This window comes from Pleurodeles waltl, chromosome 5 (assembly GCF_031143425.1).
Source record: "Pleurodeles waltl isolate 20211129_DDA chromosome 5, aPleWal1.hap1.20221129, whole genome shotgun sequence".
NCBI classification, from domain to species: Eukaryota; Metazoa; Chordata; class Amphibia; order Caudata; family Salamandridae; genus Pleurodeles; species Pleurodeles waltl.
The window spans coordinates 1,718,706,747-1,718,718,822 of record NC_090444.1 but is presented as its reverse complement, the minus strand read 5'-3'; the positions used below and the strand labels follow the sequence as shown (position 1 = coordinate 1,718,718,822).

General features: G+C 48.0%; 1 protein-coding gene across 2 annotated transcripts in view; it reads left to right on the top strand.

The window, feature by feature from the left end:
• The window catches only part of TDRD6 (tudor domain containing 6), a 1,091,010-nt gene extending 1,079,822 nt beyond the window's left edge, over positions 1-11,188 (top strand). For both annotated transcript variants that reach the window (XM_069236084.1, XM_069236083.1), the window contains one exon: positions 10,897-11,188. In XM_069236084.1, the coding sequence (XP_069092185.1) occupies positions 10,897-10,940 (44 nt within the window). In that variant the 3' untranslated portion in view covers positions 10,941-11,188. The remainder of the gene's footprint in view (positions 1-10,896) is intronic.
• The last annotated feature ends 888 nt before the right edge of the window (positions 11,189-12,076 follow it).

Here is a 12,076-nt window from a genome sequence, read left to right as displayed (position 1 = left end):
ACGGCAATGCCCTCTACGCAGGATCATCGGCCAAGCTCCAGAAAAACTCCAGCGCATCCAGAACGCCTCAGAGCGCCTCAGCACGTCTCATCCTCAACCTCCCTTGCCACGAACACATATCTGCCCTACACTGGCTACCCTTCAACAAAAGGATTGTCTTCAAAATCCTAATCCACGCTCACAAAGCCCTCCACGACACAGGACCGGCCTACCTCAATGATTGACTTAACTTCCACATCCCAACACGCCAGCTCCGCTCCGTGACCTCGCCCTCGCAACAGTCCCTCGCATTCACTGTACCACAGCCGGCAGCAGGTCCTTCTCCCACCCCGCCGCCAAAACCTGGAACTCCCTCCCCACCAACCTACGTAATACCCAGGACCTCCTGACCTTCAGGAAGTACCTCGAGACCTGGCTCTTTGAGCAGTAGCAGCTCAATCATGTACTTAATTATTTGATGTGTACTCCCTTTGAGCCAATGCATCATTCTCCCTTGCAGCTCCTCACCTTCAAAACTGTCTTTCTTGTTGCAATCAACTCTGCTCGGAGGGTGAGTGAGCTTCAGGCCCTTTCCTCAAAGCCTCCATACTTGTCTGTGCACCCAGACAATGTTACGTTGCGCACTAAGGCTTCTTTTCTTCCTAAGATGGTTACACCCTTTCATGTAGGCCAGTCCATCACTCTGCCTACTTTCTACGCACCCCCACATCCTTCCCGTGAGGAGGAGAGACTCCACCATTTGGACAAAAAAAGAGCATTGGCGTTCTACCTCAATCTTACTAAAGATTTCCGGGTGGACGATCAACTCTTTGTTGGATACGTGGGTGTGAAAAAAGGGAAGGCTGTGCAAAAGTGTACCATTTCTCGATGGGTGCTTCTTTGCATCAAAATATGCTACGCTCTGACCAAGAAGCAACCTCCTGAGGGCTTGCGTGCTCATTCCACCAGAGCAACTGCTGCTTCCACTGTGTTAGCATGCAGAGTTCCTGTCCTGTATATCTGCCAGGCAGCTACGTAGGCGTCCCTACACATGTTTGCTAAGCACTAATGTCTGGACAGTCAGGTCCGTCGGGACGGCTACTTTGATCGGTCGTTCCTGCAGGACTTCCTAGTATGCTAGTGGCAAGACAAGCAGCACTCCAATGGCCCTCCTAATTCCACTACCAGTGGTTGGGGTACCCTTTGTGGGCATAGTTTGGACATTGTTGGACCCTTGGACCCTCCATCTGTCTCTGGGAACAGGTTTATACTGGTGGTGGTGGTGGACCATGCCACCTGGTACTCAGAAGCAATTCCCCTCAGGAAAACTACAACTCTTGCAGTGGCCAAGGTCCTCCTGGGAATCTTTTCCAGGGCAGGTTTTACTAAGGAGGTAGTGTCAGACAGAGGTGCCAACTTCATGACTGCATACCTTAAAAGCCATGTGGAAGGAGTGTGGTGTAACAAAGTCACCACTCCTTATCATCCACAACCAAATGAGAGATTCAACAAAACTCTAAAAGGCATGATCATGGGACTCTGAGAGAAACTCAGGAGGAGATGGGCTATCCTATTGCTTTGTCTCCTCTTCACCTACAGGAAAGTTCCACAGAAAGGAGTGGGCTGTAGCCCCTTTGAGCTTTTGTTTGAACACCCTGTTTGGAGCCCACTTGCCCTTGTGAGGGAAGGTTGTGAACAACCTCTCAAAACCCCCAAACATTACATAGTAGAGTATGTGCTAGGCCGGAGATGCAGAATGGCTGAGTACATGAAGAGGGGATCTAAAAACCTTGAGGCCAGCTAAGAACTGCAAAAGCAATGGCAAGACCATATGACTGTTTACCAGCCAGGCCTAAAAGTGTGGGTCCCGTAGCCTGTGGCTTCTAGGGCACTCCAAGATAAGTGGAGTGGTCCTCACACTATTGGGGAGAAGAAAGGTGAGGTCATCTACTTGGTTGACCTAGGCACTCCCAGAAGCCCCCACAGGGTGCTTCATGTGAATCGCCTGAAGCCTTACTATGACAGGGCTGACATAACTTTGCTCATGGCCGCTGATGAAGGACAGAAAGAAGAGAGTGACCCTCTCCCTGACCTCTTCTCTCAGAACTCAGTAGATGGCTCAGTAGAGGGAAAAGTTCTTGCTGACTGCCTCTCTGACTAGCAAAAGGATGATTATGGCAATCTCCTGGATCAGGTCTCTGAACTGTTTTCCATGACCCCTGGTCAAACCACCTGCTGTGAACACACCGCTGACCCAGGTGACAGTCTGCCTGTAAAAAGCGAAATATATAAGCACCCTGACCATGTCAGAGAATGCATCAGAGCAGAAGTGCAAAAGATGCTCTAATTAGTGAGCCTTCAGACAGCCCTTGGGCTAGTCCTGCAGTCTTGGTACCCAAGCCCCACTCTCAAAATACCAATAAAGAGATGAGGTTCTGTGTTGACTACAGAGTGTTCAATACAGTCAATAAAACTGATACTCATCCAATCCATAGAGCAGATGAGCTGATAGATACTTTGGCTGCTGCCAAGTGTCTCAGTACATTTGATTTGACTGCTGGATACTGGCAGATCAAATTATCCAAGGATTCCAAACCTAAAACAGCATTCTCAACAACTAGTGGGCATTATCACTTTACAGTGATGCCCTTTGGTTTGAAGAATGCCCCTGCAACATTCCAAAGGTTGGTAAACAAAGTTCTCCAAGGCCGGGAAAGCTTTAGTGCAGCATATCTAGACGATGCAGCTCTCTTTAGCTCCACCTGGGAGGATCATCTGGTCCACCTTGGAAATATACTGGAGACCTTGAAAAAGGCAGGCCTCACTATCTGTAGGAGGCTGACCTGGGTTTTAGTGGGTACCTAAGGTACTTAACCCTTATACCAGGTCCAGTTATCCCTTACTAGTGAAATGTAGGCAGTGTCTAGAAGCCAGGCTCTCTAGGGGTAGTGTGGGTGAGCAGCCAAGGCCTACCTAGGAGACATGCAAAGCTCAGGCAATACCACTGTAGTCGCACAGTACTCATACACTTGAAAGAAAATACTCAGTGTTACAAAAATAAAGACTATACTCCCTTAGGAGGTAGGTAATACCCAAATTATACACACTAGAATGCAGAAATAGCTGTAAAAACAGTTGGAAAACAGTACAAATAGTGAAAATCTCAATAGTTAGAAATGGGCTTAGGGGGAACACAAACTATATACTAAGAAAGTGGAATACGAAAGTCTGTTTCCCACCTAGGCAAGTGTTGTGTAGAAGGGCGCTGTAAGTATTAGAAAACACCAAAGGTAAGTGTAAGGAAATGCCTCTTTGGCATGGTTACCCCTTAACTTTTTGCCTTTGCTGATGCTAAGTTTTGATTGAATGTGTGCTGGGATCCTGCTAACCAGGCCCCAGCACCAGAGTTCTTTCCCTAAACTGTACCTTTGCTTCCAAAATTGGCACAGCCCTGGCACTCAGTTAAGTCCCTTGCAACTGGTACCCCTGGTACCAAGGGCCCTGATGCCAGGAAAGGTCTTCAAGGGCAGCAGCATGTGTTATGCCACCCTGGGGACCCCTCACTCCGCACATGCAACTGCCTCGCAGCTTGTGTGTGCTGGTAGGGAGAAAACGACTAAGTCGACATGGCACTCCCCTCAGAGTACCATGCCAACCTCACACTGCCTGTGGCATAGGTAAGCCATCCCTCTAGCAGGCCTTACAGCATTAAGGCAGGGTGCACTATACCACAGGTGAGGGCACATGTGCATGAGCACTATGCCCCTACAGTGTCTAAGCAAAACCTTAGACATTGTAAGTGCAGGGTTGCCATAAGAGTATAGGGTCTGGGAGTTTGTCAAACACGAACTCCACAGTTCCATAATGGCTATACTGAAAACTGGGAAGCTTGGTATCAAACTTCTGAGCACAATAAATGCACACTAATGCCAGTGTGCAATTTATTGTAAAATACACCCAGAGGGCATCTTAGAGATGCCCCCTGAATACCAACCGACTTCTAGTGTAGGCTGACCAGTTTCTGCCAGCTTGCCACACACCAGACATGTTGCTGGCCACATGGGAAGAGTGCCTTTGTCCCTCTGTGGCCAGGAACAAAGCATGTACTGGGTGGAGGTGATTCTCACCTCCCCCTGCAGGAACTGTAACACCTGGCGGTAAGCCTTAAAGGTTCACCCCTTTTGTTACAGTGCCCAGGGCATCCCAGCTAGTGGAGATGCCCGCCCCTGAGGCCACTGCCTCCACTTTTGGTGGCAAGGCTGGAGGAGATAATGAGAAAAACAAGGAGGAGTCACCCATCAGTCAGGACAGCCCCTAAGGTGTCCTAAGCTGAGGTGACCCCTGCCTTTAGAAATCCTCCATCTTAGTTTTGGAGGATTCCACCAATAGGATTAGGGATGTGCCCCCCCCCTCCCCACAGGGAGGAGGCACAAAGAGAGTGTAGCCACCCTCCAGGACAGAAGCCATTGGCTATTGCCCTCCCAGACCTAAACACACCCCTAAATCTAGTATTTAGGGGCCCCCCAGAACCCAGGAAATCATATTCCTGCAACCTGAAGAAACAAGGACTGCTCACCTACAAGCCTGTAGCGAAGACGGAAGACAACAACTGCTTTGGACCCAACCCTACCGGCCTGTCTCCTGATTCGAAAACCTGCAACCAGCGACTCATCCAACAGGGACCAGTGATCTCTGAAGCCTCAGAGGACTCCACTGTACTAAATGACCAAGAAACTCCTGTGAGCAGCAGCCCTGCTCAACACCAGCAACTTATTTGCAACTTTCAAAGACTACACGTTTCCCGCCAGAAGCGTGAGACTTCACACTCTGCACCCGACGCCTCCGGCTTGAGATCCAGAGAACAAACACCACAGGGAGGACTCCCCAGCGACTGCGAGCCCGTGAGTGCCTGAGACAACACCCCTGAGCCCCCACAGCGACACCTGCAGAGAGAATCCAGAGGCTCCCCCTGACCGCAACTGCCTGTAACAAGGGACCCGATGCCTGGAACCAGCACTGCACCCGCAGCCCCCAGGACCTGAAGGAACCGAACCTCAGTGCAGGAGTGACCCCCCAGGTGGCCCTCTACCTAGCCCAGGTGGTGGCTATCCCGAGAAGCCCCCCCCCGTGCCTGCCTGCACCGCAGGAGTGACCCCCGGGTCCCTCTGTTGTTTCCTATCTGAAACCCGACGCCTGCTTTGCACACTGCACCCGGCGGCCCCTGTGCCGCTGAGGGTGTGTTTTGTGTGCCTACTTGTGTGTTTCCCCCCCCCCCCCCCCCCCCAACCGCCCCAGTGCTCTACAAACCCCCCCTGGTCTGCCCCCGAGGATGCGGGTACTTACCTGCTAGCAGACTGGAAACGGAGCACCCCTCTTCTCCATAGGCGCCTATGTGTTTTGGGCACCTCTTTGACCTCTGCACCTGACCAGCCCTGAGCTGCTGGTGTGGTGACTTTGGGGTTGCCTTGAACCCCCAAAGGTGGGCTGCCTATGCCCAGGAACTGAGACTTGTAAGTGTGTTACTTACCTGACAAACTAACCTTTACTTACCTCCCCCAGGAACTGTTGATTTTTGCACTGTCCACTTTTAAAATAGCTTATTGCCATTTTAACAAAGACTGTATATGATATTGCTTTTATTCAAAGTTCCTAACTTACGTGTGTGAGGTACCTTGCATTTTATGTGTTTACTTCAAATCTTGAACCTGTGGTTCTTAAAATAAACTAAGAAAATATATTTTTCTATATAAAAACCTATTGGCCTGGAGTAAGTATTTGAGTGTGTGTTCCTCAATTATTGCCTGTGTGTGTACAGCAAATGCTTAACACTACCCTCTGATAATCCTGCTCGACCACACTGCCACAAAATAGAGCATTAGAATTATCTAATTTTGCCACTATTTTACCTCTAAGGGGAACCCTTGGACTCTGTGCACACTATCTCTTACTTTGAGATAGTATATACAGTGCCAACTTCCTACAGTAAGTAATAGAACCCACCCCAGAGCCCAGGAAATCAGGAGTAAATCACGGTAACTTTCCTAGAACACACATGAACACGAGAAAGAAGATAATACAAGAACCAGAAGAGACACCAACGATGGATTCCTGGACCTGAAGACCTGTGGAAGAAGGGGACCAAGTCCAAGAAGCACAGAAGAGTCCAGGGAGAACAGGAGCCCCTGCTAATCTGGAAGAAGGTGCAAAAGAACCACCACTGGTAAAGAACAACAGTCCATACTGCACCCAAGAAGTCTGATTCCTGATTGGTGCAGATGATGTCCCATGCCTGATGGATGATTGCAGTCTGGTTTGCATCGCTGGATTCCGCCAACAAGCTTTGGCACACGCAAAGCTCGCGGTTAGCAGAAAATGGAGTTGCCCGGAACCAGGAGAGACCTGGTGGGCTCTTCCCAGGAGGGGGAGGCAGAGGGGGCTATTAGCAACTCAGGGAGCCCTCAGAAGACCAGGCAGGGTGCACAGGAGCACCACAGGACGGGGACAAAGGAGGTGCAAAATGAAGCCCACGCAGCACAGCAATAAAGGATCCCACGCTGCCGGAAAACCACTCAGGAAGCTGTGCGTCACAGGATGGAATGCTGGGGGCCGAAGCTGCACGGTCTACGAAGTACTTCGTGGAAGGATGCCAACAAGCCTTGGCAACTAGAAAAAACGCGGTGCACGAGGGCACTGTCTTGCATGGGGAGGCAACCTCTTATCTCCACCAAAATTGCACAGTGGGACATCCAGACCACTTTAGTCCACCATGTGTGATGCTGGATCCATGCACTTCGTCAGGAGAGGGGACCCACACCACCGGTCATCGCTGCAGAGGGGTGCCTGCTGAAGCAGGGGAGTGACTCCTTCACTCCAAGGGAGATTCCTTCACTCTTATGGTGCAGGCTGAAGACAGGCTGTCCTCTGAAGATGCACGGCCTGGAAAAAGTTGCAGTTCCTGGCAGGAGCTGAAGGTACAAGGATGCAGAAGTCGTCTTTGCTTATTTGTTGCAGTTTGTAGAATTCTTGGAGGGTCCAGAGGCAGTTTCTTCGGTAAGAAGGTGAAGTAAAGGATGCAAAGGATTCCTGCTGGAGTTCTTGGAATCCGAATCTGAAGAACCACCCAAGAGAGATACTCTAAATAGCCCAGAAAGGGGTATTGTGCAGCTACACTGGTAAGCACCTATCAGGGGAGGGCTCAGACGTCACCTGCTGGCACTGGCCACTCAGATGCTCCCAGAATTCCCTGTCCGCTTTGAATCCAAGATAGCAAAACCCAGGGACCCTCTGGAGGAGCTCCGAGGACCACCCCTGGGGTTGTGATGGACATGGGAATGGTCACTCCCCTTTCCTTTGTCCAGTTTTGTGCGAGAGCAGGGACTGGAGATCCCTGAACCGGTGTAGTCTGGATTATGCAAGGACGGCACCATCTGTGCCGTTCAAAGCATTTCCAGTTAGCTTGGGGAGGCTACCCCTCCCATGCCTGTAACACCTATTACCAAAGGGAGAGGGTGTAACACCCCTCTCCCAAAGTAAATGCTTTGTTCTTACTTCTTGGGCTTGAGCTGCTCAAGCAACAGGAAGGCAGAAACCTGTCTGTGAGGTGGCAGCAGCTGGGGCTGCCTGGAAAACCCCAGAAGACTAGTATGGCAGTACTGGGGGTCCACTGGAGCCCCGAGAGTGCATGGCATTGCAAAACCAATACTAGAATCAGTATTGGGGTACAATTCCCAGATGTTGGACACCTTACATGGCCATTTTCTGCGTTACCATTGTGAAGCTGGGCAAAGGTATCAACCTATGTCCAGTGCATGCATAAAATGGCGTCCCTGCACACACGAAGTCCGGGAAAATGGTCCTGGGTGACGTGGGTGCACCTCTGCTAGTGCAGGGGTGCCCTCAAACAGTTATTTTGCACCCAGCCTTCAGAGTTGGAAGGCCTGACATATAGGTGACTTGTAAGTGACCTGGTGCAGTGTAAATGGCATTGAAATGGTGCATGAACCATTTCACGCAGGCTGCAATGGCAGTCCTGTAGAAGCCTTTGCGTGGGCTACCTATGGATGGCAAAAGTAATGCTGCAGCCCATAGGGATCCCCTTGAACCCCAGTGCCCTTGGTATCTAAGTACCATATACTGGGTTACCAGTATGTAATGACAAATTTGAGAGGAGAGCGAGCATAAGCACTGGGGTCTTGGTTAGCAGGATCCCAGTGACACAGACAGACACACTGACATCAGGCAGAAATTGGGGGAAACATGCCAAAAAGAGGGTACTTTCCTACAGTGCGAGATTGGACACATCTCTCAGAGCAGAGCCTTACCTCGATCCTGAGAGAATTAGTGGTATTCAGGATTTGATTCCAATGTCTCAGGCGGGAGCTTGGCTTCCAGCCCAGACGGTCCTAGGCCTGGTAGGTCCTACTGGGTACTCAAGCACCTGGGCACAGCGCCTCCATGGCTTCAACACAGAGATTATCTCATAACAAACATCAGGATCTCCCCAACACTGCACTGGATCGCCAGTTGGGTTAGTGGAGGGGAATCTCGGCTGTGGAAAGTCCTCTTTTCTACTTCTGTCAATGCCCACAGTGATAACAAATGCTTCCACTTTAGGGTGAGGTATTCTTGTTGAGAAGCTCAACATCAGAGAACTTTGATCTCTAGAGTAGACAGGTTCCTGTGTCCCCTTCCTCGAGCTGTGGGCGATTTATCTGGCCTGTGAAGGCCTTTATCCCCTCTCTTTGCAGTTGTTCTGTCCAGAACCTTGTGGACAACACAGCGGTGATTTGGTATGTGAACAAGCAGGTCATGTAGTGCTGTTGATTTCTGTGCCGGGAAACACTGAGGTTTTGGACCCGGCCTCAGGTATATATGATCTGGCTGGTTGACAACCATCTCTAAGGTTCTTTCAATACAAGAGCCAGCCAACTTAATCTCTGTCGTCTAGCTGATCACGAGAGATGTCTACACAGAGACGTTGTAGAGAATCCCTTTCGCTTGATCTTTGCAACTTGTCAAAATGTATTGCTCGCTGTTTTGTCCTCCAGTTTCCGTTAAAAAGAGCTCTTGGGAATGAATTTTGTCCGAACTGGGATTTTCCCCTGCACTATACATTCTGGTCTTTCCCCAATTCCTTTGGTTCTGATGACACTGTTCTTGGACTGGGCACAAAGGTGATTCTGGTACCCAAGACTATCTCCTGCACTAGCCTCCATATGCTTCCCAACCACAGACTCCCCTTCTGGACAAGGCGAAACGTCTCTCAGTAACCCGAGGGGCAAATTATGCACCAAACCTGGGCCTCCTCCTTCATGCTTGAATTTGAGCAAAGCCATTTGAGCTCTTTCCATCTGCCCTTTGAGTTGGTGGACATCCTTCTGTTGTGTTGCTTCTCTACAAACTTGTCTCTGCTGAACAGTTGGGGGATGTATTGCAAGCATGCTGTGCTGTATTAAAAGCTAAAGAAGCAGTTTCCAGACTTGCCATTATGTTGCAGGGGTACCCACAGATTGTTAATATGAGAGCCTACTTACTTAAAGTGCCAATGAAGAAAATGTTCTCCTTTGTGTAGCAGTATTTGTAGGTGGTGTTCTTTCGAATCTGAATCATACAAATCATGCTGGATAGCCATGTGCATGTCAAAATGGCATCTGTTTTTCATAAACGCCGGCACACTGCCTATTTTCTGTATCTTTCCCCATCCCCACTTGCGCCACAATAGAAATTTATATAGGAGGGGTAAAATGAGGTTACCATTGTATTACGCACTCTTCTGTGGTAATTCGGTGATTCCCTTTGACATTCCCAGGACCACCTATATTGAAGTTGTCTGGCCTTTGAACTCTTCGTGCCCATTTGACTTTCCCTGCAGTATTCTATTCGGACCACCATTTGGCTCCATGTAGGGCAGGCATGTGCTTACATATGCAGTAACCTCCTTACCTAAGGCATCATTTTATGTCCTGATGATAATCCCAGCAACTGGTTAAGGGATCGAAACGTCGACTGCAGTACCTTGACTCATTTTCTTTACTATTTTTTGTGTAGACATGAGCATAGGTACTTAACGATTGTAACTTTATTATTGTAATTGCTTTATGTCACTTGAGGAATGCCTGAGTGCCAATTTTGTCGTGATTACTATTGCCTTCTCGTTGTTTTGTTTTCCCACCATTTTTCCTAATTTAATAAATACACAATATTATCCATTTGAAAATTTAAAATAGACTTAATTGCGTTTCTATGCTGTATAGGATTGGAGAATGTGTTTCACTTGAGGGAGCTGTGTTCCTTTTATAAATACCTTGAATACCAGCAGTCAGGCTGCAAAGCAGCGTAATAGGCTACTCCATGTGTGATGAGAGAACAGTGTTATGGCATATGCTCACAAGTAGACACAGGTTACATTTATGCTGACCTTAAGAACATGTTTCAAACTACGGTTAGCAACATTGTTCTACTTGTTTAAAGTGTGTTTTTTATGACTGCAGGGTAATGGGGGAATGGGTGTACTAGTGCGTGCTAATTCCTCACTGGTTCGAGTGTTGTACTGGTTGTCCTTAATTTCATCCTCCTGTATGAACTTGATCTTCTCTGCTCTCTCTCTACGCCCTTTTGCGTTCCCTCCGATAAAATAATTGAGATGCGAAAGGCAGTGTGTGGTTGGGGTGGAGTCTGCGGTTCTGAGGTACCCTGAGGCCCAAAAGTTAATTATTTTCCGTGTAAAATGTTATTGCTGCTTCTGTGGTGCGAGACATCCTGGGAGTCTGGTGAAAGAGTGACTAGAGCGCTTGTAGAGAACAGGTGTTTGGGCAGTTACACTTAACTATTTTTGTGTGAATACAATGCTTGTAATTGATTTTTTTTTCTGAATTGCACTTGAGTGCATTGTCTTATATAGTGTATTTAATTACGCAGAATCTGGCCAAGAATCAGTTGTAAATATGGATTGCCAGACATGAAACGTCCTTGAGCAAGACTTCAGAGGATACAACCACTGCTACAAAGTGAGGTTTTCATGTAACATTGTTCACGAGTAATCTGCCCAACCGTAAACATTTATTAAAAGTGAACAGTAAAATTATCTAGTTTGTGGCTGTAATTTTCACCTTCCATTTGATTTAATGTAACTTTTTGTGAAAATACTATATTCTTCTGCTTCTGTTATAAATGTGTAGCTCTAAATTTATTTTGTAAATGCATAATATGTAAATTGTAATGTTATTTTGAAATAAAGCTCGGAAAGCGTGAGCTGGAAATGGATAACTTACACTTTTACCTACTGTTAATGACTGCGTTGTATGATAAAAGTGCATTGCATGAGCACCTCTGTTTAGACGTGTTCCTTGATTTTGGTTTGGCAAAGTCCACCAGCGTATATCCTATGTGCCTTTTGTTTCTTCCACACACACACAGACCGGTTGCCATAGTCACAGATTCTGTTAAACGACCTCTGTTGTTCAGCATTGGATCACTCTCAGTTTATAATGCCCGAAAAGCATAACAGTTAAAAAAAATCTATTAACGAATTTGTATTTTTATGAAAGAACATTGGTCAACATGACAGTCAGCATAGAGGTTGCTGCCAAAGGTGCAACAAACATAAGTGAGGGAAGACAAAGATCAGCAGTCATAATACAATGTGCCATACATAGTGGGTAAAAAATACAATATACAGCACAACAGAATCGAAGGTGGAGAGGGGGGGGGGGGCAGTAGGATGAGATGCCAGACACCTCGGCACAGCCGCGCGCAACAAATACCTTATTTATGTGACTTGATTACATTCGTCTACAGGGGTAGCTGCAGGTTCTCAGAGTGCATTGTTGTCGGTTTTCTGTAAGAGATACATTTTCAGGGGGTTGCCATGTCTCTGGGTCTGGAGGTGGGGCGGCAGCATAACCGCATATTTGTTTCTTGCAATAGTGGCCCATCTGCCGGCCACTTTACAAACAGCAAAACCAGTGCCAAAAATGTCCATCTCTTTTTACATAGCCAGGAGACCAACACACAGGTCCACAGCAATCACACAGCCAGTCATCTTGGATAAGGCAGTAAAGATCTCTTCCCAGTTCTCATGCACTGAAGGGCATGTACA